Source organism: Tauraco erythrolophus, chromosome 6 (assembly GCF_009769465.1).
Source record: "Tauraco erythrolophus isolate bTauEry1 chromosome 6, bTauEry1.pri, whole genome shotgun sequence".
Taxonomy (NCBI): Eukaryota; Metazoa; Chordata; class Aves; order Musophagiformes; family Musophagidae; genus Tauraco; species Tauraco erythrolophus.
Window position 1 is genome coordinate 65,399,503 of NC_141470.1, and position 25,401 is coordinate 65,424,903.

General features: G+C 39.1%; 1 protein-coding gene across 1 annotated transcript in view; it reads left to right on the forward strand.

The window, feature by feature from the left end:
* The first annotated feature begins 5,323 nt into the window (after window positions 1-5,323).
* Window positions 5,324-25,401, forward strand: part of ESR2 (estrogen receptor 2) — a 32,682-nt gene continuing 12,604 nt past the window's right edge. The window contains exons 1-4 of the mRNA XM_009977453.2: window positions 5,324-5,757; window positions 12,189-12,364; window positions 15,132-15,248; window positions 24,835-25,134. Of these exons, the coding sequence (XP_009975755.1) occupies window positions 5,324-5,757; window positions 12,189-12,364; window positions 15,132-15,248; window positions 24,835-25,134 (1,027 nt within the window). The remainder of the gene's footprint in view (window positions 5,758-12,188; window positions 12,365-15,131; window positions 15,249-24,834; window positions 25,135-25,401) is intronic.

Genomic DNA, 25,401 nt, shown 5'->3' on the forward strand with positions numbered 1-25,401 from the left:
CATTATCTTCAACTCAGTCCAGCTGGCTGATAATGATTGGATGCCATACAAGACGGTCATTTTCATGTACCATGAAGTGTTAAATGTTGGCTGCCTTTGGACAGGACCCACAGCTCTTACCTTCTTGAACTAAGTTGACAAGGTGGCCAGTGTCCAGGGTAATTAATGATCCTTTGATATACTTCACTCTTTCCAGCACAGGTAAAATGGAATTTCCTCTGCTATGAATGCTTCCAGTAGTGGATGAACATAGTCCTAAAAAAAATTCTGGTGGGAAGGGATATCTGGAGAGCAACTAATCCAGCGTCCTGCTCAAAGTGAGGTCAGATTGCTCAGGGCCTTTTTCATTCAAGTTTTTTTAATATCTCCAAAGATGGAGATTTCACAGCCTTTCTGGGTATCCTGTTCCTGTAGTTAATTCTCACCGTGGAGAATTCCAACTGGAATTTCCCTTGCACTGACTTGTGACTGTAACCTTTTGTCCTGGCTTGTGCACTTTTTCTGAAAAGAGTCTGGCTTTGTTGTCTTTGTAACCCCACTTCTGAGAGTAGAAGACTGCAATTAGACCCTCCTGCAGTATTGTGTTCCCTTGGTGGAGCAAACCCAGTTCCCTTTGTGCCTCCATGTATGTCATATCATTGAGCCCTGAAATATATTTATGAACCTTTAGAATAACCTAGAAGTTGTCAGTGTCCTCAGTAACACGAAGGCTAAGATAGACCAAAGAGAGTCCTCATTTTGCTTAAGCATTTCAAAGTGTTCTTGCCCATGTGCTTTTAATCTGCAATATTTTCCTCAGAGGAGTTCTGTATCTCATTGAGAACAGGCTATGAATTTTGCAAGAATAAGTACAACATCTGAGATCTGGACAGTTAACTTTATTTTCATTTTGCTCCCCTATCTGTCCAATACTTGTTGCATCTAATCCTTCTCAGGTAATAATAAACTTGTTTGTTTATATGCCTTCTGTTGGCAGTATCTGGCACTGCTGTGTTTAATGAGTAATAAGTTTTTCACAAAACTTGAAGCACGAGTGCCATTTTATGCATTAGGAATTGCTTTCCTTTAATGATCAGTCTTTGAGAAAATGGTTCAGTTTATTGTTGCAGTGAGTTGCATACAACTTAACTTAGCAGAATAGCAATAGAACGCTTTGCAAGATGACTGAGGGACTTAGGCTGTGGGGTAGTGGAATGCATGCTTGCTGAATCACCTCTATTAAAACGAAAGGAAGAATGATTGCACTTTAAATTAAGCCTAGCAGAGAAAAAGGTCATCTTAATTCTCTATTGCAAACAAATCTTTACTCAAAATATACAGCTGGCCTAGAAAATTCTAAGCATGTTGTAGTGTATATTGATGGTGTAGTGCATGAGAACTCCATCGCTCTATTGCTTTTTGCAGACTTGTGTTTTTCTAGGAAAAGCTATTGTATTATGTTTCCAGGCAGGCTCTAAAACATGGCGGCCTGCCCTCTCTACCTGTTTTTTCCCTCTTTCCAAAACTAAAAAAAAAATTTAATTAGTTATTTCATATATGGCTTTTAAAAAGATATTTGTTATAGGTAATGTGCAATGACTGGCTTTTGAGTTTGTTCAAATAGGTCAGATGGCTTAATTATTTACCCACCTATCTGTTTGACTATGACATCTAAACCAGATCTTGCACCTGATCTGGTGTGCCTTGCATGGTCACCCTCAAGACACATCGAGTTCAGTATCTAGAGCTGTTTAAAGACAAGAAACCTCTCTTCTTTATCTTTTTTTTTGTGGAGAGCACTGATAGCATCACATTTTTGTTCTTACATCCTCATGGATAGTGGTATTATCCTTCGGTCCTCCGGGTACTGGAGCCAATGGAACCATTTTCTCTTATGCCTGATGTGAACCTTGCCCGTAGTGTGTTAGACTTGTGAATGGTAAGTGTTACTCAAGAAATCGGACAGAATGACTATTTACTTACTAATGGCATTTTATTGGTAATGAATAAGCTAAGCTAAACAGACCTAAGTGGATCAAAACATTTGCAGTCTCCCAGAAGACTGTAGTATAAAAATAATGGATACCTGTTTTGTTTCTGTGGCTGGTACAGATCTAGTGCAGTGCTGATGGACTAGATCTAAATGATGAACTTTATAGTTAAATCTTGCTTTTAAAATCTTTCTTCAGAGAAGGAGGCAGTGTTGGGACAGGAGTTCACTTTATGTAGAAGTTCATTTGTGTTTAATGAATGGTGCCTAAGATATGAGGACATTAAACCAGGATAGAAAAATTTTATTAGCTTGTTGCACTATTTATTGTAATCGTTGGCTTAATGTGGTCATGCTTCCTTCTGAGGTATTGGTGTTAGTGGAGTTTGTTTTCTTTAGCTTTAAGTCTTAAGATTTGGTTCCTTCAATCTGCAATCCTTCTTTAAGACATATAACTTCAGAGTTCAGCTGTCAATTTTTAAAACCTTCTGAGCAATACAGGATAATTTCAGTAGCTTCCCTTTATTTGTAAGGCTCTGGGCTTCCCATTTTAAATTCTCTGGGTACAAGGAGATGTGAACTACATGATCCCATGTAGATCCATAGTCTACTGTGGCAAAACTATTTCTGCTACCCAAGTTAATTATCTTAAGCCAATTCTGTTATTTTTTCACTATATTGCAGTCTGCTGAAGACCATGAGTACAGTTGTACAGTTTTCTTTAACCTCCTGGAACCCAGAGTCCCTTCTTTTGTAAATAAGTCATGAGCAGTCTGTTTTTGAGGAGGGCTGTACTGACTTTTCATGCTTGCATGGACTCTCTCTGAAATAAACTTCGCTCTTGCTTCTGGTAACTTCTGTGTATGTTTCTAAATACTGTGTGTTGCCCTTTGGAGACAATATGTCCTTCTGCTAAATAGGCACTTATCCTGCATACCACTCTAGTGCATTACCTCTCCAGAAAAACATGGTTTAAAGCTCAGCTGATTGCAGTTCACAAAATTGTATAGTACCAGCTCTGTGTTCTCTCTGCTTCTACAACATACATCCATATATTTTTTGAGCATCTGAGGGAAACTACACAACCAGTTGCCTGCTGCAAAAACTATCAAAGTATCAGAGCAGACTGTCTCTAGCTGACTGTCACAGAGATATGACTTTCAGGTCCTTCTCTCAGCAGGGTTGGGAGTTATCCTGCACTGTGTGCTCTTTGCAGGGGGGCAGAGGAACACGGTTAGCATGGTCAGCTCTTGCTGGACATTCCCAATGCTCCTGCAGTGTGTCCACCCACACCTTGAATGCCTGCAGCCTCTGAGTAAAGCTGTACAGCTTTACTTACACAAAAGCTTTAAATGCATTTTGAATTCAGTGTGTTCCCTGGGCCCTTTTGTAGGGCCACCGAAAGTAGTCTTAAGATCATTTCTTAGTTCCATCATCTACTGCTTAAAAATTATTTGGGCCACCCACCCCAGAATATGGGAGTGAAAGCACCTTTGGGATTTTCAGCGCTCTTTTGTAGTGAAAATTGAATGATGCTTGGTTTCTCTTAGAGGAGACTGTGAAGCATCTGGCTGGGGGCCAACGAAGCGTGCAGATTGTGTGAGGAGTGAGGTCAGATTCTCCTGCTTTGGCTGCATTGAAGTTCCAGTGCAACAACTGCTGGACATAAACAGCTGCTGAGATATCTCATTTTCCTGTTTCCCACAAAGGAAAAAACAGCAGCTGGGACTGAAGTGCCTGAGATGATTTAAATGAGTTCCTGGTTATTTCTACAGATATCTTCAGTTTCATCAACAGACTGCAAAGTGAGAAGGAACTATACATTTTATTAAAAAAAGACTATTTCTTACGTTTTTTGTTAATGCATCTACCCTCAGTCCTGGCCCGAAAGGAGAAAAATGTATCAATGCCCCGAGACGGCATACTAGAAATGCCATCTGGCTGAGAATTTTTGGGACAGGGAAGTTGCTGGCACTTCAGCAAACCTGTGTTTGAATCTTCCTCATCTTGCTTTATGGTCATGTGAGGTGAGAAAAGGTAAGAATATTTAGCATCAATGCTTTGGCCACTTCTGGAATAGCAAAGCTGTGGGTAACTTTTTAATTGTCTTATGAATTTTCATGTTAAGATCTTATTACCATCTGTAAAAGTACAGTAGAATATCAGTTCTAGGGGCTGGAACTTGCTGTTTTGGGAAAAGAATTGTTTTGGATTGCAAGCTATAAGAGGGCTGCATGTCTGCCTTCAAAGCTGGAATGAATTGCAGATGAAACCCTTAGTGAAGAATAAAAAAGACTACTTTTAAATGCTACTGTAAAAGTAATGCTTCCAGGACAGGGGTTATGTCTTAGGAGGATGGGTTTAGTAGGCTTTTCTTTTTTTCTTTTCAAAATGTTTTCTCCCTTAAATAATTTGGACATATCTACATCTGGCAAAAAGTGTTTGCTGTGGGCAACTTAAGGTCTCTGTTTTTATAATTGATAGTTGATTTAGATGGGAGGAAGGCTGGAGAGTAGTTGGGATGGGGATGGAGAGTGGCAGGAAATTGTAAAACTTCTGGACCTTATGAAATCACTCGAGTTCCGAGTTGTTAGCTTTGGAAATATCTGCATTTTGTGACTTCTACTTTTATAATGGCTCTGTTCAGAGATGCCGTATCCAGGCACCTCCCAGTGATGAAGATGCATTGCTTGCTGACATCCATTACATGTCTTCCTCCTCTGTGGAGAGGGACATGCAGTGGAGTTCTGGGTTTGGAAGGGAAAGGAGATGTATGTGTGTGTGTTTGTGTGTTTTCAAAATATCTGCTATTCCATGTTTGTGTTGATAAAGGGAAGGCTGAAGTTGTACACTTACAGCAGGAGCAGGAGATGCTGAATTTTTACAAAGAGAACTGATTTCTCAGGGCACTCACTCCATAGTTGTGGACTGTAGGGTAATTTTCCCTCTGGCACAGAGCAGTTTTACCCTGGCTGTAATGAGTTACTTTCGTTAAGATCCGAGTTGCCACTTGCATCTTTGTTTTAGACTTCAAGCGACTTACTATTTTTTTATTCATTATTATTTTTTAAGAGGGTCTGAACTCAACGTGTGTCTTAGCCTTTATTTTTAGGGAAATTCTAGAAAGCTTTCTTTTTCTTAAAGGTAGTAAATTTGTTTTGCTTTTACTGTTTCAGTGCATTTGGTATGTAATCTGTCTTAACAGGAGATTTTTATATTTTCTGTTTTACTGATTCCTTTTTTCTTTTATAGAAAAGACTTAATACAGAACTGACTTGCTTTTTAATTCAACTTTTTTATACCTCACCATCTTAGGATGAATATTTAAACAGCAGTCTTCAGTCTTGTTTCAAAATGTCCCTGTGTGCATCTTCTCACAAGGACTTTTCTCAGTTGCTGCCACTTCAGGATATTGGATGCAATAAAACAGAAATTAAAAACTCACCGGCCAGTATCGTCTCTCCAGTTCCCTACAGCTGTAATCAGTCCACGTTGACAGCAGAACACAGTCCAGTCTATATTCCCTCATCTTACATGGAAAACAGACACGAATATTCTGCGATGGCATTCTGCAGTCCTGCTATGGTGAATTACAACCTTACCAGCAATTTTGGTGATTCAGAGGGTGCATCTGTGAGGCAAACATCAAGCCCCGGTGCGTTGTGGTCGGCTCCTGGCCACCTCTCCCCTCTGACATTGCATTGTCAGTCATCGCTTCTGTATGCAGAGCAGCCGAAGAGTCCGTGGTGCGAAGCAAGATCAATGGAGCCAGTGCTACCTGTGACCAGGTTGGTACTACTCATTTCTTTGAAACACCGCTGAAAATTGTTTAGTTTCTTTAATTCTTTTAAGTCTTTTCTTTTTATATTTGACTTCTATGTGTTGATCTCTCAAAACCAAAAACAAACAACGAAACTAAACCAGAAATCCTCCACGAAAGACCAAATTGGTCCTGGGTTTTGTGGGTTTTTTACTGTAAGTTTTGAAATGGGATTTTTTTTTTCAATAGCTCCTTAGAGAGCTATACACCAACACAAAGCACTACAAATGTCTTCAATGTGGGAACTGTTTACTGTGTATAAACAAAAGTTCAAGACTGCTAGGTACTACTTTGTGTAATAAAAATTAATTTTGCTCTGGCAGATTAAGTCCTTTGAGTGAAAAAAATAAAGGTTTGTTCTTTTTTCCTTTTCATACAACATTGTTTAAATTCCATTTTATTTTGATTTCTTTTCTCTAGATATGTTTCTTTACTACATCTAATAGTTGTGAAGGCTCTTCATGAACTTAGAATTCAAGGGAGATGTTTTATTTGGTTTTTTGTTTTAGTATTAACAGTCACCCAGCAGCATGCGTCATGTTCAAAAGGGTGCTGCTACTGAAAAAGTCTGACATTGTTTCTTGTTGCTGTTCTCAACTGACTTTATAAAGGCTTTGTGAAGAGCAGATTCATGGTCTAAATTTTCAGACGTGAAAAAAACTGTATTTGCAAAAACATGTCCCCGTTCTGCACATTTAATCATATTAGAAACCATAAGCTGTTTGTAGATCATCAGCTGATGAAATTGCTCCATTCATGGGCACAACAGCTGTTGGATGGATAAAAGCTCAGGGTGTTGCAGGTGCTGTTCCAGTCTTAGCAGCTGTATGTTTATTCATAGGGCTCCTTATTTAACTCCAGCAGTCATTGTCAATATGAAAAATGGTGTGTCCTGGAAATAGTTTTAGTTCAATTGTTAATAAAGGATTCATGCTATTTTTGAGACTACCCACGTTCATTCTGCAATGAGTGGGCCTTATGTTATCTGCAGACGGTTAAGGCGTGAGATCTACATTTGCTTCTGACTTGTAGGCTGCATAGATCTTCAGCCTGACCACTTGACTAGTCTGTATTTGGAGTCGGCAGAGAGGAGCAGGCAGTTCTGGAGTGCAAATCTACTTTAAGTGTAGACGTGTGGATTGGGAGAGGCTGTTTGGATAGCGCTGATATAGAAAAGAATTCCCCAAGCATGTCTGATGTGAACAGGAGTAACATCCAAACTCTTCCTGCTTTGGTTAACGTTTCAGAACTTTGACAGTCCTGGGAAGGCTGCTGTAGGTTGGTGTTCGAAGTTGTCCAGATGATGAGACAGCAGTTGGAATAACCCAAGAGCAAGAGCTTCCTGTCTGATGCTCTGCAGTGTGCTCTCTCTACATAGACAGAAGCGAAGCCAAACCTGCCACACTAGAGTTTAAGTAAATAAGTCCTCTGGCATTTGTATAGATTCATACAGACTACTGCTCTTGTAGCTGGTGATGACCTAACTTACAGAGGAGAAATGAAATTTGGAGTCTAAATATATGGATGATATTTATTGTTCAGCAGCAAGTAAATACTGTGTTGCTTGGTAGCTGGACCCTCTCAGTGGTTCATTTGTCTCGATATGATGCATTGTAATCCTTCCTTTGTGTATAGAAGTTGTAAAAAAGAAATAAATTTGACAGAGAAACGCAAAAAGCAAGAGCTGTAATTCCCTCATTGTGGATATCTGTCCTGAAATAAGGCTGTAAAGAAAAAAAGAAGTCCTGTGTTTCCTTTTTCTTTATCCTTTGGTGAGGTCTCAAATTAATGTCATGAACATTATATTTATTGCCATGGGAACAATGACTGTGACACTAGAGATTCGTAGATTATACCTTGGAGGAAGAGTTCTTGGGATTGAAACTTAAAGGAATAGCTCTGGGGGAAGGGAGAGGCTAATGCTGTAAAGTGTAAGTAATTTTAAACAGCGTTGTAGTTTGAGAAAAGAGATTTTATTTCAAAGATGAGTAAGAAAGCATTACTACATATTTAGACTTGTTAACAGATTATTTTACCTTTCAAAATAAAGCAAGAATCTCACCGTGACAGGAGTTTCTTTTCCCTGGGTATAAATTTCCATTAACATTAGCTAACGTGGTCCACTTTGCTGAAGCTGATCACTGTGTAATTTGGATCCCCCTGTAGATCAGCTTAAAATAAGGAACCTGAATTCTGGGCATTCTGTTTCCTCACAAATAGGTTCATTACATGGATACAGAAGAAATTTGTTTAACTTTGTTAAGTGCAAATGTTATGCAGTGTAGTGTTACTTTGCACCAATAGTTCAACAAAAATGAATTCTATTCCATGTAAAAATAGGTGTGACTTTTTAGAGTTCTATTTTTGTTTTTTTTTTTTGTATGAAATGGCAATAATTGAGTGATAAAGACTGCTATATTTATTTGCATTGTAGGTCCTGTACCTAGTGAAGACAATAGAAATAGTCTCACAAATTTTGTTGGTGCTGGATCATTGAATTTATATTAAAATTCCATGAAAAGAAAAGGAATATGACAATGTAATTATATTTTAAAGTAGTCTGAAATTGATTTCTGTCTTCATCCTCCAAACAACAAAAAAAATCTAATTAAGGAAACAAAAGGTTTCTTTTCAAAATGAACAGATATATTACTTTCTAAAGAGTATTAGGAAACTTTAATGAAGTTGCAGGAGTGATGTTTCTGGAACTTAATTTGTTCCTCTTTTCTATTATTTCCTTCTGCTTCTGACTAATTTCAGGTAGAGCATGTAAGTAAAGGTTTTTGGGTACACAGGCTAGCAATGCATATTTGAATAGAAGTCATTTAGTAACTTTGTCTTGTTCACTGTGCACTAATCTTATATTTATACACTGCTGAAACTCTGCTCTGAAGGCATAATTATTTGCATTATTCTACTATGGTTTTTTCATTGTGCTCAGTCTGAGAGCACTTAAACCTATCTTGATGTCTCTTTGAGGTGGTGGGTTGGCATCTCCAACTAGTTACAGAGATTAAGTGAAAACATGCCCCTTACTTTTGAGATATCTATGACATGATTTTCAGCATATTAATCAATGTGTAGCAGACCTGTGCTTTGGAAAGATAAGTATTGACAGTTATGTAGTATTAACAATTCCAGAAGTTATAGTGGAGGGAGTCTCTAGAAAATGAAGAAGATAAAGATTGAAAAGTATTCCTCAGCTGATTTTTGCCCATCATCTTGCATAAATTCTGGAAGAGAAGGGAAGAGCCTTCTTCATGCTACAGGTTAGTCTGTATGGGATTGAATTATCTGCAGGCACTGCACGAGCCACTGGCTTGTGGGAGAAAGAAAAGAGTTATAAGAAACGATAAAATCTGGACTACTAATGTTTTACTTAGTAGATTTTTTTTTTCTCAGTGTTTTTTTTTTCCTCTCTCTCTTTTTTAATAATATACAATAGCTTAGGTTTTAAAAAAACCTGTCAGGCGACAAATGCCATGAGCAAATCCTGCTACTTTCTAGGTCAAACCCTTGCCACTCTTCTTCATTTTTAATAAAAAATTGAATTTAGGTTCAAGTTTTCCAGCTGTGACATATGCATCAAACACTTACTGTGGCAAAGCCAGAGGTAATTAGGAAAGACACAATAGATACTGAATAAGCTAAATAGTCTTGCTAGTTCCTTCTCCTTTGGGGTAATCATCTTGTCACTGTTGATGACTAGTACGAAATCACTGACTTGTTAATTTCCAAAAATTCTTAATTCTTTTTCTGGGAACATAATATCTCTATATAGAAACCATGATCATAAAATAAAGAGGAGTCTTAGGAGGTGTAAAGTGATAAATCTTTGTCCATGTGGTTCTTCAGTAGCGGCCAGAGTACATCCTCCATTTTCCTGCATTCTTTGGTGCAGGAGCTTTGTAGTTATACAGCCAGCTACCACCAGTTTTTCTGGTGGACCTGGCAGCTCATTCATCTGCTGAACATGCTGGAGGGCACCAGTCCCAAGAGCACTGGGAGGTGGTCTCTAACCATGTGCGGGGCCACCCACTCCAGTTTGCCGTTGCATGGATACACCGTCTGATCGCGAGGTTCTCGGGGTAAGGAACGTGTACCTTGAAGCTCTTGACTGTTACCTAGCTCTGTTGTCCTTAAAGACAACAGCAACGAAACGATCGGGTTTGAACCTCCTGCTGCTTTGCGGCAGCTGTGGCAGATGAGCAGGTTCGATGCCCGTTCGTCCTGCGGCAGGAGTTTGTCCCAGATTGCTGCTCTGTGCCCAAGCTGTTTGCCGGGGTCCACGAAAGTCATGCAGTTTGGGTGTGTGCAGGGTGACTGTCGTTAAACTTCTAAGCAGGCTAAGAAAAATGGTGTTTTAAAACACTTGTTATGACTGAAAAGTAAAAAACACCACTCCTCAGTGAGATGTTACAGTGTGTGCTTTTGCTTTGTTTTCATCCATAACATCTCGGTGCTTTAACGAGGGCAATAAGCATCACTCTCCACAGCATATCAATCAGTCGCTGAGATCCTCTCTAGCTGATTTCGATTCTCTTCTGACTGTCACAATTGGGTCTTGATTCTTAAGTAGAGCTTAAATATACACCTCTTCTACTAATGTGAAATGCCAAATTACTTTTTCTTCCAAATACAGTGAAAAAGAAGGAATAGCAAAGCTTTTCCCTCCTTGCCTTAGCAGCATATTAGGCATGTGTGATACAGTCGTCTTGTTCTAAGTGACAGTTTCCCCCACACTGGTCTTCCCAGCATGGCAGAAGGGGAAATAGCGATTCAGCAATCCATTACTGAGGGGATGTGTGTAATCAAAGACCAGGCTCATTAAACATCTAAACACCTTTATGCCCTGCAATATCTGAATGAATTAACATTTTTTTAAAAGCTTGCAGTAACTGAATTGTACAACAAATACCTTGATTTTTCTGTTTTGGAATTTGTTCAAAGAACCACCTTTTTTCTTTTCAAATTTTCTACTAGGAAATTGGAGCACGTTCTCCTCAAATACTTATAAACTTGATAATTTTTAGTTGGCATGTGGGTGTACCTCCTGTCACAAAACCAGCACAAAGTGTGCTTCTAATACGTTAGTTAAAGCCGCTGTGACAGCACTTTCAGCATGTTTCTGTTGTTCTGTTTACACTTGCTCTTGTTGGTGAACAGATTTCTTCTGCCCTGGCAACGTATCCTTGTTCTTTAGAAGTCATGAACCATGCTGTCTGCTGTCCTATCCCAGCTGATATTTCTTCTCCTCCCTAACCCTGCTGGAAGATGGGATGCAGTTTCCAACTTCTGCCTCTGTGCTTAAGTTGATACCTCTAAGTTGACTATACAGCTTTCCTTTTGTTGAACTGCTGCTGAGAGTTTGCACATGACACTATTTTCTCTCCGTCTAGAAATTGTATTGACCATGAAGGTAAGGCATGCTAAAACCACCAAGAAAATGAAGTCCAGAGAAAAAGTACACAATGCATGTGCTTCCTCTACCTAAAAACCACTTTAGTGATAATATAAGTTCCTTTCCTCTTGCTGTTTGCAGGATCTCGGTGTCAGGAACTGGCTGTTATTTCATGTGTTTATCCTGTTCTAATTTTAATTCAGTCACTAAGAATAGTTCCAGTAAGTTGCAACTTTTTGCAGCACTTCAGGAATGCATATATCTTATTAATTTATATGGAGCAATATTTTTTTAAAATGTATGAAAGCATTTTATTGTGTTTCTCCATTCTTCATGTATTCAGACTTTCTTTTATTTAGCAGTAGGGTGATCAACGTGGGTTGTCACCTTGAACAGAAAGCTTCGTCTAACATTGTGAGTTCATCTTGTAGGCTGAGATTCACATCTCAAGATGTTCATCTGCAGCATCTCATTGAATGAATAAAGCCTTCTTTATAGGATGAGATACTTGAGACTAGATGTGTATTACTCCATCTAGAATTTTGCCTTGCTAACAGCACAAAGCAACCACGACTCTGTTTGCGATAGTGTTTATCATGTCAGTCCGAGTTGTCTGAGTTCGCGTTTTCCACATGAAGCTTCCCAAGGGCAAAGTTCTCTTGGTTCACAGTTTCCTGGACTTGCACCTTTCCAGGAATTCTTCAGGATCCATCAGCATTCCATATGATTTTTCCAGAGTTCATGTGAATGACACATCAGCGATCTAGTTTTTTGCCTTTAGGTACTTTAAAACTTTATAGCCTGTCATCATTGAAAGCTCTGGGATCAGTCTATATGCTTTAAATAACCTTATCAGAAAAAGGCTGAACAGTGTTTCACACTAGTCGGTAATAAGAAGACTCTATAGAGAAAATAGAAGACAATGGAAAATAATGAAACTCTTCGCATGTAGATTAATTTTTTACTCTTTTCTAACAGATGTTTTTCTTTTCTATCAGAGAAACGTTAAAAAGAAAAACTAATGGCAATGACTGTACAAGTCCAATTACAAACCATCCTGGCTCAAAAAGGGATGCCCACTTCTGTGCAGTCTGCAGTGACTATGCTTCAGGATACCACTACGGGGTCTGGTCGTGTGAAGGCTGCAAAGCATTCTTTAAAAGAAGTATTCAAGGTAGGAGAACTAGCTTTTGATAACTTTACTCAAATAAATTGTTTCATACTATTAGGGACTGCAGCGGCTGATCTAGTAACAAGTTGATCTAAAATCCAGGTGTATGGTGCTGCATGCTGAAAAGAGAGCAACACATGATTTGACTGCTTTGTCTTTTGGCTCTTATGTTATGGAGAACTGGAAACATTACAAAGCAAACAATTGATTTCTTTAGGGAAGAGGCGGAATACGTAACATGGGAAGGCCCTGCACCAGAGGCCTCGGTGGGATGGCATGGCAGACTTCTGAATCTGATTGCAGTTTGTGTCCCAAAGTAGACATCATAATTGTGAATTTGTTATAATAGACACAGTTAGAGTAGGTAATTGTCTGGAGACTTTGCTTACCAGAAACTATTCTTAACAAGAGTATATTATCTGGAGCTGTTGAGTCATAGCATATAATATATGCACAGTATGTAGGATATAAAAATATGTGTAGTAAATATTAGGCACAAACCCGATTACTGTTATTTCTCAGCCCTCCACCCCCCACAGCCTATACTGCAGTATTTCTTACTCTACTAGATCTCTCAATCTGAGACTTCCTCTTCAGTGTTTAAATTCTGAAATATTTGGTATTTAGTTCAAATTTGCTGAGTGACTGCAGTATGAAGTAGATGTAGGTCTGCATGTTTGTTATCACAGCCTATGGGCAGTGACTTGTGCACCACATTGCAGCCTTGGACCACTTCATTTCTTTAACCTTGGCTCTAGTTATTGTGTTCTTTGGCCTCATCTGGGGCCTCTTGGTAGAAACTTAATTCAATTGACCTTAGATAGTACCTGCAATTAGTAACACAGAAAATTCTGCAATTTTTTGGTCTGTAATGGTCCCTTCCTCTCCTACAAACAAAGTCTTTAGCAATCTTGAGATATTTTCTTGTGGATCAATATGGCAGAGTTGGTGTCACCATTAGAATCAAACTTAATTCAAAACTTGTTTGCCTTTTCGATTTATTGTGCAATTTCTGCATGGACGAATAACAATTTCTATAAGCTGGTGCAAGTTCTTTTGATTTCTAAAATAATTGAAAAGAACTTTGTCTCCAGTTTGTCACAAATGGAGACTGAATTTGATCTCAAAGTGTTTTCTGTCAGGAAAATTATTTGCCTGCTCTGCATTGCTCACTTGGGCTTTGGCTGTGAACAGGTTACCCATTGTGGCCTTTTGTACACCTTAATGTACCCTGTCAGGTAACATTTGCGTGTAATTCAGATAAATGAATGTAAGTTCTTGGCATAAAACACTGTCAAGCACTCAGTCACAAACGTTGTTAAGAAGGATGTTGCTTATAAAAATAAAAAACTTCTGGGCCTACCAGAGACCAAACTGTTGGGCTACTGTCTAATTAAAATTAGATGGTAGGACTGAGCAACTGTGTGTGGTCTCCTCTGCTCATCCAAGTTTGTAGTGTGGTGTATTCATCCCACATCTCTGAACATCTGCCTGCAAGCTAAATTATCCCAAGGCCACAGGAGTTTTAAACCACTTTATACTCCTGCGTGCTTGGGTTATAGTGCAATAGAGAGCTTCCTCCTCCTTCCCCCCCATGTTGTGTGAAGAGTGATAAACAGTAATTTGTTTTTCAGTCGTATCTGCCAGTAGGAAATGGGACAAACTGTAACCTGATCTCTGCTTTTCAAAATTATCGGTTCAAAAATTCAAGGTTAAAATTATTTTAATTTTACAAGGAAATAGTCACAATGGTTGAGTTAAATAATTTCTCTTGAGGACATGAACTCTTGGACTTACATCAAGTAAAAAACTCTGGTAGCTGTAGCTTTGCCTGATCTATTCTTAAAGTTTGAAAAAATAACTTAAAACAAAGCCCGAGAGAAAAGACGTTAAGAAATGTAAATGAGTGAATACTTTTTGCACCCATTGGTAACTACCTCCAAGAGACATTTCCAGTATTTGGCAGGAGATGATTTGACTGTATTTACAACAAGAACGTACTCAAGTCCAGTTTGCAGTAATAAACCTTTGGACTAGATTACTGATTAATGAAATACAATAATGTAAAGAGGTTTGGGTGGGGCGAGGTGAAGAGGGAGACAAGGAGAAGACAACAGAAGGGGCTGTAGTGGAAACTGATGAAAATAAGAGAAGCACTTGCCCAGAATATCTAAACGTTATACCTTCTGCTTGTGCTTTTCTTTTACTATACAGTATACATAACTTTATACTAGTCTTCTTTCTCTCTTGGGCTGCTTTTTTTCATTAACTTTAGGCAAGGGTCAATCCTCCAAAGGCTTCTTCATTCCTGGAACTCACCACGTCAGAGAGTTCAGTAAATAGAGCTGTAGTTTACTTAAATCTTTGCAGGACTGAAGCTGTGTGCACTGCTGTTTTCAACTCTGCTGAGGAAAAACATTCTACTATCTACCATCTGTAGTGTCCCAATATACAGTAAGAAGTTGGAGGTTGGGAGCAAATTTCCACAAGAGCATATGTCCCATTTTCAAAAATGAGTTGATACTAGCAGGTGCTTGGTTATCTAACAGTCTTCAGTAAAAGCTGATACATGTTGTCTGGTTACTTTTTGAGGCCACAGACTGATGTTTTCAGTGTAGGATAAATACGCGTTTTTGCATCAGTTAAATTAATGGAGCTTAGATAAGCGCATGTGAAAAAGCTGAGATGCTTAGAATGAAGGTCCTGATTTAGGAAATGGCCAAGAGAGACTGTTGGAGATGTTAAATTTTCTCTTCTTTTTCTGCTGCAGGACATAACGATTACATCTGCCCAGCTACCAATCAATGCACAATAGACAAAAACAGGCGCAAAAGCTGCCAGGCATGCCGACTACGGAAATGTTATGAAGTGGGAATGATGAAGTGTGGTAAGTTTTGCATATCTGCTTGGGCTTTCCTGGCTTATTTTTTTTTCCCCTTCGGTCAATTCTGTATAGATTTTGTCCCCCTCTTTTTCTTGGAATCCTAAAAAGGCACAACAGGCGATTAGAGCAAGGTTTAAGCTGGTTTCGTAGCAAGGAACGTACTGATTCTTAAAGCAGAAGACGACTCTTCATTTTCAGAAGAAAACCTGTGGGAAGGTTAACCCAGGATCCTGCCTCCAACAGTGGCAAAAGTGGGTGCCTCAGGAGAAGTGTAAGAATGAGACTAGCACCTGAATGAAACTAATGCTGACAACTCTCAGCTTCCAAAAATTAGCAATTCAGTACTTCTGGTCTAGAAGAGTTTTCTCATATTTAATAGGTCTTAATATATTAATAGAATGGCAACTTTTCTGTTGTCTCTCTTTTTAATCCTGTAAAGTCTTAGCATCTACAACAACCCATAGCAGCTTGACCACCTGTCATGTGAAAAAACAGCTCTCTGGTTGCCAGGCTTTTTTGTGGGACTTTGGTGGGGCAGTGAGGGGAAAGCAGTGGGCAGGCTGTTCTTTTTGTGAACAGATTATTTTCAGATGATGTGATTCAGCTCTTCTGTCAAAAGAAGTAGTGAAGAGCCACTGTTTGTCACTGCACCCCTCAGAATCATCCAGCCTTTTATCTTATTCTTATCTTGTACTTACAGTGATGTGATTTCACTGTAGTTGTACATTTATAGACGATATTTTAAATGTTACTTTTAAGAAGAGTATAACTTCAAAGATATTTCAGTATCTAATGTGCTTTCACAGTCACGGTTTGCTGTTGTTTCTTATAAATTCCCCAATGTACGTGATAGAAATAGGCTGGGAAAACATCACATAGGAACGCTGGAGTGGAAAGGAGAAGGTCATTGTGCTTGGTCCTCTGCGATTTGCAGGCATGCATCTCATTTCATCCCATTTAATGTAGATATCTATTTCTATGTCAAAACTAGGCAATGTTTTTGTCTTCCCACTGCTTTGATCTGAAGGATGTTTGCAGAATATTCTTTCTTTCATTAAGAACATTCTTTAGACTTCCAGCTTGCATTTATTGCTGGACAATTAATGCCCATTTGTTCTTGTGGCAACATTTTCTTGTAGCTTAGAGGCTCCTCTTCTCTTTATTGTTAATAGTCTGGTTTTGTTTATGGACTACATCACATCCACTCACAACCTTCATTTTATTAGGCTAAATAAACCATGAAATCTCTTGCAAGACAGAGAAGTCAACAGATTCTGGAATTCATCAGGGTAGTTTGTCCCTCAATCTGCTCCAGGCTGAAATAATCCACTTTGCACTTGAATGACCAGGATCATGGACAGAATTCCTGTGAACTCACTGTAGTAGCATTAATACATGTGTTTCTGCAGGAGCTTTTCTCTGTGCACAACCCGCGATCCTATTTGCCTTTTCCATGGTTGCGTCATGCTGGCAGTTCATCATCATTCTACAATCTGTTACGATTGCAGCCTCCCTGTTCATTTCTGGCTGATAACTCCCAGCTTAGAGCTACAATTTCAATTGTTCTCTGTTATAGTTTTGCTCTCCTGAAGTACATTTAGTTTCTGTTGCTCAAGTCAGCTAGTTCTTTCTACATGAAGCTCCTATCTTCCTCTGCAATGATGATGCATCTCAACTTTATTTGTGTTTTTCATTAATATGGTCTTAGCTTCCTTTACTGTCTGGCCTCCAGAAAGGAAAGCCTTATGCTTGCAAACGAGACTCCTTTTGAAACCTTACTTTCTGAATGGTGTCACTGTCTTTTGTTCATCTTTATGAATGAGAATTTTGCTCAAAGTTTTTCCAATTGGAATTTCTATCAAGCCCGGGTTCTGGAGATGGAGAGTTTTTGTAAAGGTTGATTCCACTATGATGTTATAAGTTGGTCCTCCACAATGCTTTCCTTAAATGAATCTTTTTATTCTAATTGTCCAGGAAGTCTTGGTTTGTGATTAGACCTCATAGGCACTATAGTATTACAAGTAATAAATAATGATAATATGTACTTATGTCTTAGCTTTTGTTCCTTTTAATCTTGTCACGTATTCATAAACATATTTTTCTACAATAATGAATACTTATAGTACATTAATGACTGTGCCAGACCAAAAATGACACTTTGTAACAGGAAAGTAAGAGGAATTGTATTTTTAAGAAATTAGTTTTTTAAATAGTAGCACTGAAATTTGAGACTCTTGAGAATTTGAGAATCTTAACAGTTTAATTTCAGAAAAAGAAATATAAAAATTATTCAGAATTGTCTGAGTTGCCTGATGAGTTAAGAGGCGCCTGTGAATAAAGCTGGTGCATGGACACATGGTGACAGACATTTAAACCAGACAGATTTTAAGACTGTATTTCTTGCATGAAACATAAATGACATTTCCTGCAGACCAGAGTGATTATCTTCCAAATTTTTTCTTGTTAGAGCCGTGCTTTAGTATCAATTTTTTACTGTAGAAAGCCATAAAAGAGAGTGTTTTCTTTTTAATGAAGGCTTTTCCCCATCTCCATTGCTTTCCCAGGTCGCTTAGTGAATGCATTGGTTCACATCTGCTAAAACCCTGGCTAGAACAGAATGGTTTGTTAAGTGCATTTTTGCTCAGTGGAGACTTGTTGTCCAGCAGAAGTGATAAAAGAACCTCAGTTACCACTTTGTGGTTTATGAAAGCTCTTCATAAAAACCTTGCACTGTTTGCATCAAATCTTTAAATCCCTATTTTGCATATTACCAATAGACACCTTGAGAAAAAAATGCACATATATGTATGCGTGTGTATATGTAGCATACGTTTCTGTGTGTAAATGTAATTAGGCAGTACATACCATCTTTAAAACAGTAGGAGGTAGTAGGAAAGTGTTGTTTTGGGGTTTCCTGGTCTGAAATTCTCTCAGATCTCATTGCATTCATAGACTTTGAGAAGTCAACCCAACAAGCCACGGGTATTTCAGTGGAGGCTAGCTTAGGGGTGCTTTGTATAAAAGTGACAGTGAATTTTCTTACAAAATATACCATCGTTGCCAAAAACACAGTGAGGATTTTAGACACTGCATCTCCAGATTTCTCTATAGGAAGTCTGTGTTGCCTACTGTTCCAATTAAGAAAACTGCTGCTAAATTTTGGCACTGGGACTGTAAGCAATGGTAGAAAAATAATCGCAAAGCACTGTCACCAGGAACAAGGAAAACAGAAATACTGCAGTAAACTCTGCCCAACAAGCTTAAATAAACCAGATTGGGATAAAATTGATCTTCTCTTGGAGCTTTCTGGTGTTTAACTGGGGAGCCTGAAATAGCTGTTTGCCAAAGGCAGTAAAGAAGAGGAGAGCTGCTTCAGCACTTAGCTGTAGCCACTCTGGGAGCAGCTATGCCCATGCTTTTCTTTTTTGCTTCCTGAGGCTCAAATAGACCTTCTTCCACACGAGTTTTCAGTTTCCCTGTTGGACTAGACTTACCTTTTATTCCCCCCCCACCCCGCCCTGCTCCTGTATCTGTTTCCCCATGTGCCAGTTCTCATCTCAACATGTTAAAAATGTTCCAAAGATAAAGCTCCCTTCTGCTCCCTCCTCGCCCCGAAAGAGGAGACTGGGGACCCATACTAAAAAGTGATGGAGAGAGAACTGCCCTTGGATACTGGCGCCATTCCACAAGTTGGCGGAAAGAAAAACAGGCTTTTCTGTGGGCTGGTATGGTTCAGGATTCGACTTTTACTCCAGTGCTTGAGTTGCTGCATGCAGTTTCTAGATAGCACTTTGAAATACTGCAAATTACTTTTTCACACAGAAAGTAAGTGGGGAAAAAAATGTTTCATGGCATTCTCTGGACATCAGATGTATTAATTGTATTTTAGCTATTATAAAAATTACTGTAATTTCAGCTCGTGTTCTCATGTGTGTATGGCAGAAGACAGCTTCTTTGTCAGCAGGTCTGCTCTGTGAATACAGGCATACTCTCCAGAACATTTGCATTTGATTTCAAAGGTGACTGGAGTGATAATGATTTACTAATGTGTACTTGAGCAAGTCTGAAGCTCAAACACTTACAAAAACTGATTATAATATATTCAATGGTAGAATCTGCAGTTACTGCTGAACTGGTTAGTTACATAAGCAGTTGCCAGAGACTAAAATCAATATGAAGAGCAACATGCCATTTAACTGCCCACCATATCAGACAGCAGAGGCATTTGCATTTTCAAAGAGTTTTTAAAGCAGGAGTTACTTTTAATTTTTATTTTTTTTTTCCCTGATGGGTCTTATTTCTTATATTCTTGTGATCATTTACCCGTGTGGTCTATGGTGCTGTAACTCGAGGTCTTGCCCTTGTTGCAGCACCCTCAGCTGAATAAAGCTATTTTCTTGCACAAAGAACAGCTCTAAAGAAGGAGAGAGCTGTAGGAAGAATGAGGGATTTGATCATCTTGTGCACTTCTCCAATTGCCTGAATTACCTTTCTGTGAATGAATACGAGCCATTAGGTGTAGTTAGGGAGTTGTGGTAAAGTCGGAGATAGTCCCTAATCTGGGAAGCTGTAAGTATTTTATTGCTGTGCCGTTACACAGATTGATCCACATCTCCGTGTCTAGTTAAGCCAAACGTTAAGCTGGTCTATAACTCTTTATAATGTATAGTTTTATAAGCACTTATACATGCCTGCTGGATGCTAATAGACATACAGGTAAAATTTCTCAGTTCTGTCTAAACTTTGGGCGTGAATAAAAAGCACAGAAGTTCCTTTAAATTATTGAAATGTTGTTTTGATTGGAAAGGCTGCTACTTTCAGATGTGTCAATTGACTAGCAAGCTTAAATGTTGTTTTCTTAGTTGTGTAATCTTACAATGCACTCTTTTTTTCTTTTTTTTTTTTTTTTAAAAAAAACACAAGCAGAATAAATTTTAGTGTGGAAATAAATGGTATCTCTTAATTACCCACGAGCTGTGTTTTATGCACACTGCTCAGTGAATCAGCCTTCGCCTGTTTTGACAATATATCATGATACAAAATACAAACAATAATTCAGAATCTGATTCATCAAGGTTTTCTTCTCCCCTTTTTTTTTGTCACCAACTATATTTTTTATCAGTAACAAGTTTTTTATGTAGAAATGTCATAACACTCCTAGAAACTGTTTTTATGTTTTAAAATTTTTGAATAAGTACCGGTTATAGATGAAACTTGATTTAGTTAGATAACCTAAAATAACTTAAAATGGCTTGCTTTTTGCCAGTAAGAACCCTCCACAAGTATTGAGACCTTTAATACTGTCAATAAGTATCACAACCTGACTGAATTATTTTAAGGTGGAGCATGGAGTGCAGCTGCATAGATTAAAATTGTACAAGATTGTATCAATTAGAACAGGATGCTGGACTACTATTTTTAATAATTTTAAGGTTTTATGAGTTTCTTTGATCTTCATTAAAGTACCTGGTCACTTATCTGTATGTTTATATTTTGTATAGACTACAAAGCTATTTTTGTTTAAAAATCTTTAAAACGGTGAATTGCAAAGGATAACTCAGGTCTTGACACCAAAGGCCTGATATTTTCTGTGCCACAGAGAAGTCTGGGTAACAGTATAACAGAGCTGAGGACAGCTGATCAGAGGATGTGGAGTGCCACAAGAGTACCCTTGGTTCACTTCAGTGCCAGGAGCTCAGCTAGGGCCAATGAGCTGGTTGCAAATGCTTGCTCGACCACATGTTGCTTCCAGCAGGTGCGTCCAAACTGCTGGAATTTCTTCCTCATTGTATCATCAGTCATGTCCTCCTCTCCCCAACTCCCTCTTAAACCAGTAGTTTTTCTGACTTTATCATTTTATATATGGTCCCCAACTGAACAACTTTTCCATGAGTTTAATTAAAGACTGCTCTTTGTGTGTCTTCTTTTTTGAGGCTTCACAGCTCCAGGTACTGGAGAATAAAAGCTATGCATGTCATGGACCAGTTCATATTTTTCGATAGCCCAAGAAAATGTCTTCCGCCCTGCCTCTCCCTATGGCTTTTAGTCCCTCTGTGCTAATTTTCTTGTTCTGTCCTTCAAGATGCCCATGTCCAAAGTGCTTCAGTTTTGTAAATAGTGGAAATGATGTGAGGTGTTGATCCTTGCTTTAGTTCAGTTCTCTCCTGGTGGTTATGGTCTTTACCATGCACATTCATACGGAAACCAGAACCATGGAGATTTCTGTAGGTAGACTACCCTGACACCTAGACATTTGCTCATCTGCCTCCAGTTGTACTTTTATTCCTATCACTTAGTACACTGTCGACCTTTCCTCTTTGTCTTCCCTTATGGAAAATATTTACATGCTTTCCGTGCATGACATGACTTGAGAACAGTCTGCAGCCCACTGTGCCATTCTAATGTTTTTCTGAAGCTGACAAAGTACTTTAAGATTTTCTTCTTGACCTTTGTGCATCGGTCCAAAATGAGGCTTAGCACAGAGCTCACTACATCATCCAAGTGTCTTTGTAGAAATTAGTCTATGCCTCACTGTCCTTTGACTCTCTCAGGAAGAAAAGGATTTGCCCAGACAGATGATTGAAGAAATTGCTCTGTGACTTGTGTAGCTCTGCAGGTAACCTTTTTTTGAGTATCATCAAATCTGATTTCATGAATCCACCATAAGATAATGTCTCCAGCTCTGATTGTCTCTGCTGGTATGTTATGTTTCATTAATTGCTGTTCAGCTGCTTTGGCAACTTCTAGATAGATGTCATTCAGCTAAGCCTTTGATTCTGCGAATCATTGTTTTCCTTCAATCCATTTTTTGTGCAAATATCCTGTCAGTACTCAACCTATTTCATCCTATCCCTATTCCTTTTAAGGACACAAAACCATCCTTGTCCCAAACGGTGCAGACTTTAGCCGGACTTCCAGCTGATAATGCTTCCATTTCCAAATGCCTTGTTCCACTTGGATACCTCCATGCCTGAAGACTGTTCATTGAATCATCTTTGCCTGTTTGTCTTCTCCAGTCAACCCAAACTTCTTTTGGGTTTCTAGATAAAGGATGTTCTCCAATATTGGGAGCTTCTTTGATGGTCATCCTGTTCTCCTTTACATCTGAGGTGGTTTACTGAACAGGCAGCAAGTGTGCAGTCCACATTGCTGAAGTCCTGGCAGACTTTGTTAATCCTTATCCAGTCTTTCCAGTGTTGTCATGTTGTACCTGTCTGCCTTTGCATCTCACCTTTCTCGCGGGTTGACTCGAATAGTGCTTGATGGCTGCTGAAGACAAGACAGGACTATGACCTGAAAAGCCGCCTCATCTGAGGAACCTCCGCTGCTGAGAGTCTGCATTCACCCAACATCTTATTTAAAAAGACAAAGCCATCAGCATCTGAAATTATTTTTTTATGCACCAACTCCATTTATTTTTAATTTGGCATATGGTTGGACCTCTTTGCTAACTGAAACCCAGGACCAGAATTGCATTTCTTCATTGGAATTTAGACAACTCGTGGTCTGTAGAACCCTTACGGATATGGATGAAGAATGGTAGGAATTGTTGAGTCCAGTAGCTTGACAGAAGGGAAACTTCCACATTGCCGTGTCCCAAGGTCCAGTAGCAAGTCTGAGCATGTATTGTTATTCAGCACTTACACACACAACACCTGTATCCGCTGTCAGCCACACAGATCAGCACAGACAGAAAATGTGGCACTCGTGAATGCAAGTAGCTGGGTTTAGACAGTCTGTCAAATAGTTGGTGTGTGGATCCTCGTATCTCCCCAGGTGATGGCCTCTGGATCTGCAGCTTCACTCCAGTTGCTGGTACTTAGACCTTCTCCCGCACAATGGTCACAGAAACACACATATGCTATGGATCCCTCCAGTAATGGCTTTAGAAAGCCAATGTTAACCAGTAGCTGGCCCCTGGATCCTAAACACACACACACAAAAATAGGTCTCTGGCAGCTGGTCCAAACCTATAGCCCTACTGACAGCCGACATCCAGGTTATCTGGTCTTCCTGGTAGATGACTTGGAATGCCTGATCCCTCCAGCTGAACTGAAAAGCCTTTCCTGTTGACTTATCTGCTGGGTGTCATGCCCAGACCACAGGCTGATCATTTTCCTTTGATAGTCCTGAGATGAGCCTAGACAGTGTGCTTGTTGTCACTGTTTAAATTCTTGGGATTCTTCCATCTTCATTGATCCTTTGCTTCTTTGTCTTCATGCTCTTTATGAAGCCTTTAATCACATACCCTAATGAAGATAAACCAGAGTTTGTGACCAGGACAAGAAGTCTTAAGGCAACACACCAAAAAGACTTTATAAACGTAGTAACGTCAAGATAGTAGCAGTAACAGAAAAGATGCTTTTGTCAGATTTGTTGTGGGACTGAAACCAAACGAGACAAGTTACTATGCTTTAAGACTCCATGGTGTCTATGTATGCAGTAATAAATGTTGGTCTGGCATACATTTATGTTAGCCCAGGCATTCTCATATCTATGAAAGTTCAACCTTTGGGAATCATATGTCAGTAGAAGTATTGATGACTAGCACAAAAAATTAACTTCAAAAAGATTTAGAGTACAATTTAGCTGTGATATTAGAAATGTTAAGTGCCGGAGGATTCCAGTCGAAGGATTTCTTTGGTAACTTAATATTTTTAAGTATCCTGACTTCTATAAGGTGGAATCTTGCACATTTGTTACTGTCAAGGATTTTTTGTGAATCAGTAAACATAGTCCTTGTTACAGAATATGCTGAAGGGGTGAGGGAAATAGAAGCCATGGCTGAATGTTTTAGCAAATCCCCGTACCATGTTTTTGCAGATGCTTTTAGACTGTTTCCGTGGCAGCTATGCAAGAACAGGTGACAGTGGTCCCACCAATAACACTGACAGAGAATTGGAGAATGTTTGGTGTTGTCAGAATGAACACTGAATTAATTCCAGGAATTTAAAGGACTGCTCTTTGCAACAGAAATAGCATTCTGCACGCAGAACTCCAAACAGGAGTTTGGAGCTTGCTCCTTCTGGATGTGGATATCTGAATTCACTTTGGGGTAATTCCTGCTGCCTTAATGGGATGTAGGGAGAAAATGGGTTGCATCTCAGTAAGCCCCTAGCTGAACACCCAGATAGCAGTGAGGCCCAGCTGTGCTTCTGGCTGAGGTATTTACTCTGCATCATGGCCTAGACTTTCCGATGTTTTTTCTTCCTCCAGTTTACATCTAAACCAGAATTTAAAACCAGAACTTACAAAGATCTATCTTTATTTGCATTGAAAGACCTGATTTATCTCTTTTTGATGTCAATGGGAATTTTCCCATGGACTTTTAAAGGGAATTAACTGAAGTTCAAAAACGAACATTTCCTAATGTTATTTTTTGTTTAGCAGAATAAACAAAATCCTCAGCTGAAGTCAGTGGAAACAAAGTTAAGTCAATGCTGATTGCTCTAGAAATTCTGAATCTTGATGTTCAATATTAGAATATCCAATATTAAAGGACTTTTTTCCTTCTCCCAAACATTTGCCTTCACTTAATGCAACACCGAGAGATAAATACTTCAATGCAATCATGTGCCTCTTGTGTCAGGCTCAAGAAGAGAACGTTGTGGATATCGGATCCTGCGTCGCCATCGTGGTTCAGAAGATCAGGTGCACTGCATTGGCAAAGCTAAGAAATACAGTGAGACGGCAACCCGTGTGAAAGAGATCCTGCTCAGCACAGTCAGTCCGGAGCAGTTTGTTTTGACGCTACTTGAAGCGGAGCCTCCCAACGTGTTGGTCAGTCGTCCCAGCAAACCATTCACGGAGGCCTCCATGATGATGTCCCTGACAAAACTGGCAGACAAAGAGCTGGTTCACATGATCGGCTGGGCCAAAAAAATTCCTGGTAAGAATTTCAATCACCTTTTTCTATATTTTATTCAATGCTTTTACTGTCAATGTGTCATTCTCTACCCTGAAATAACAGCACAGCACAGTAAATGTGCAGTATGAAAATCTTTAGCTTTTCATCCTATAAAGTAATGGACAATTTATTGCTTTCAGTAATTCACCTGGATGTATTTTGATTTAGACAATGACCTAGCCCATAATTTGCCATCTGATGTTACTCAAATACTTGTTCATCTTGCTAAAAACTGTAGTTGGTGTTGCA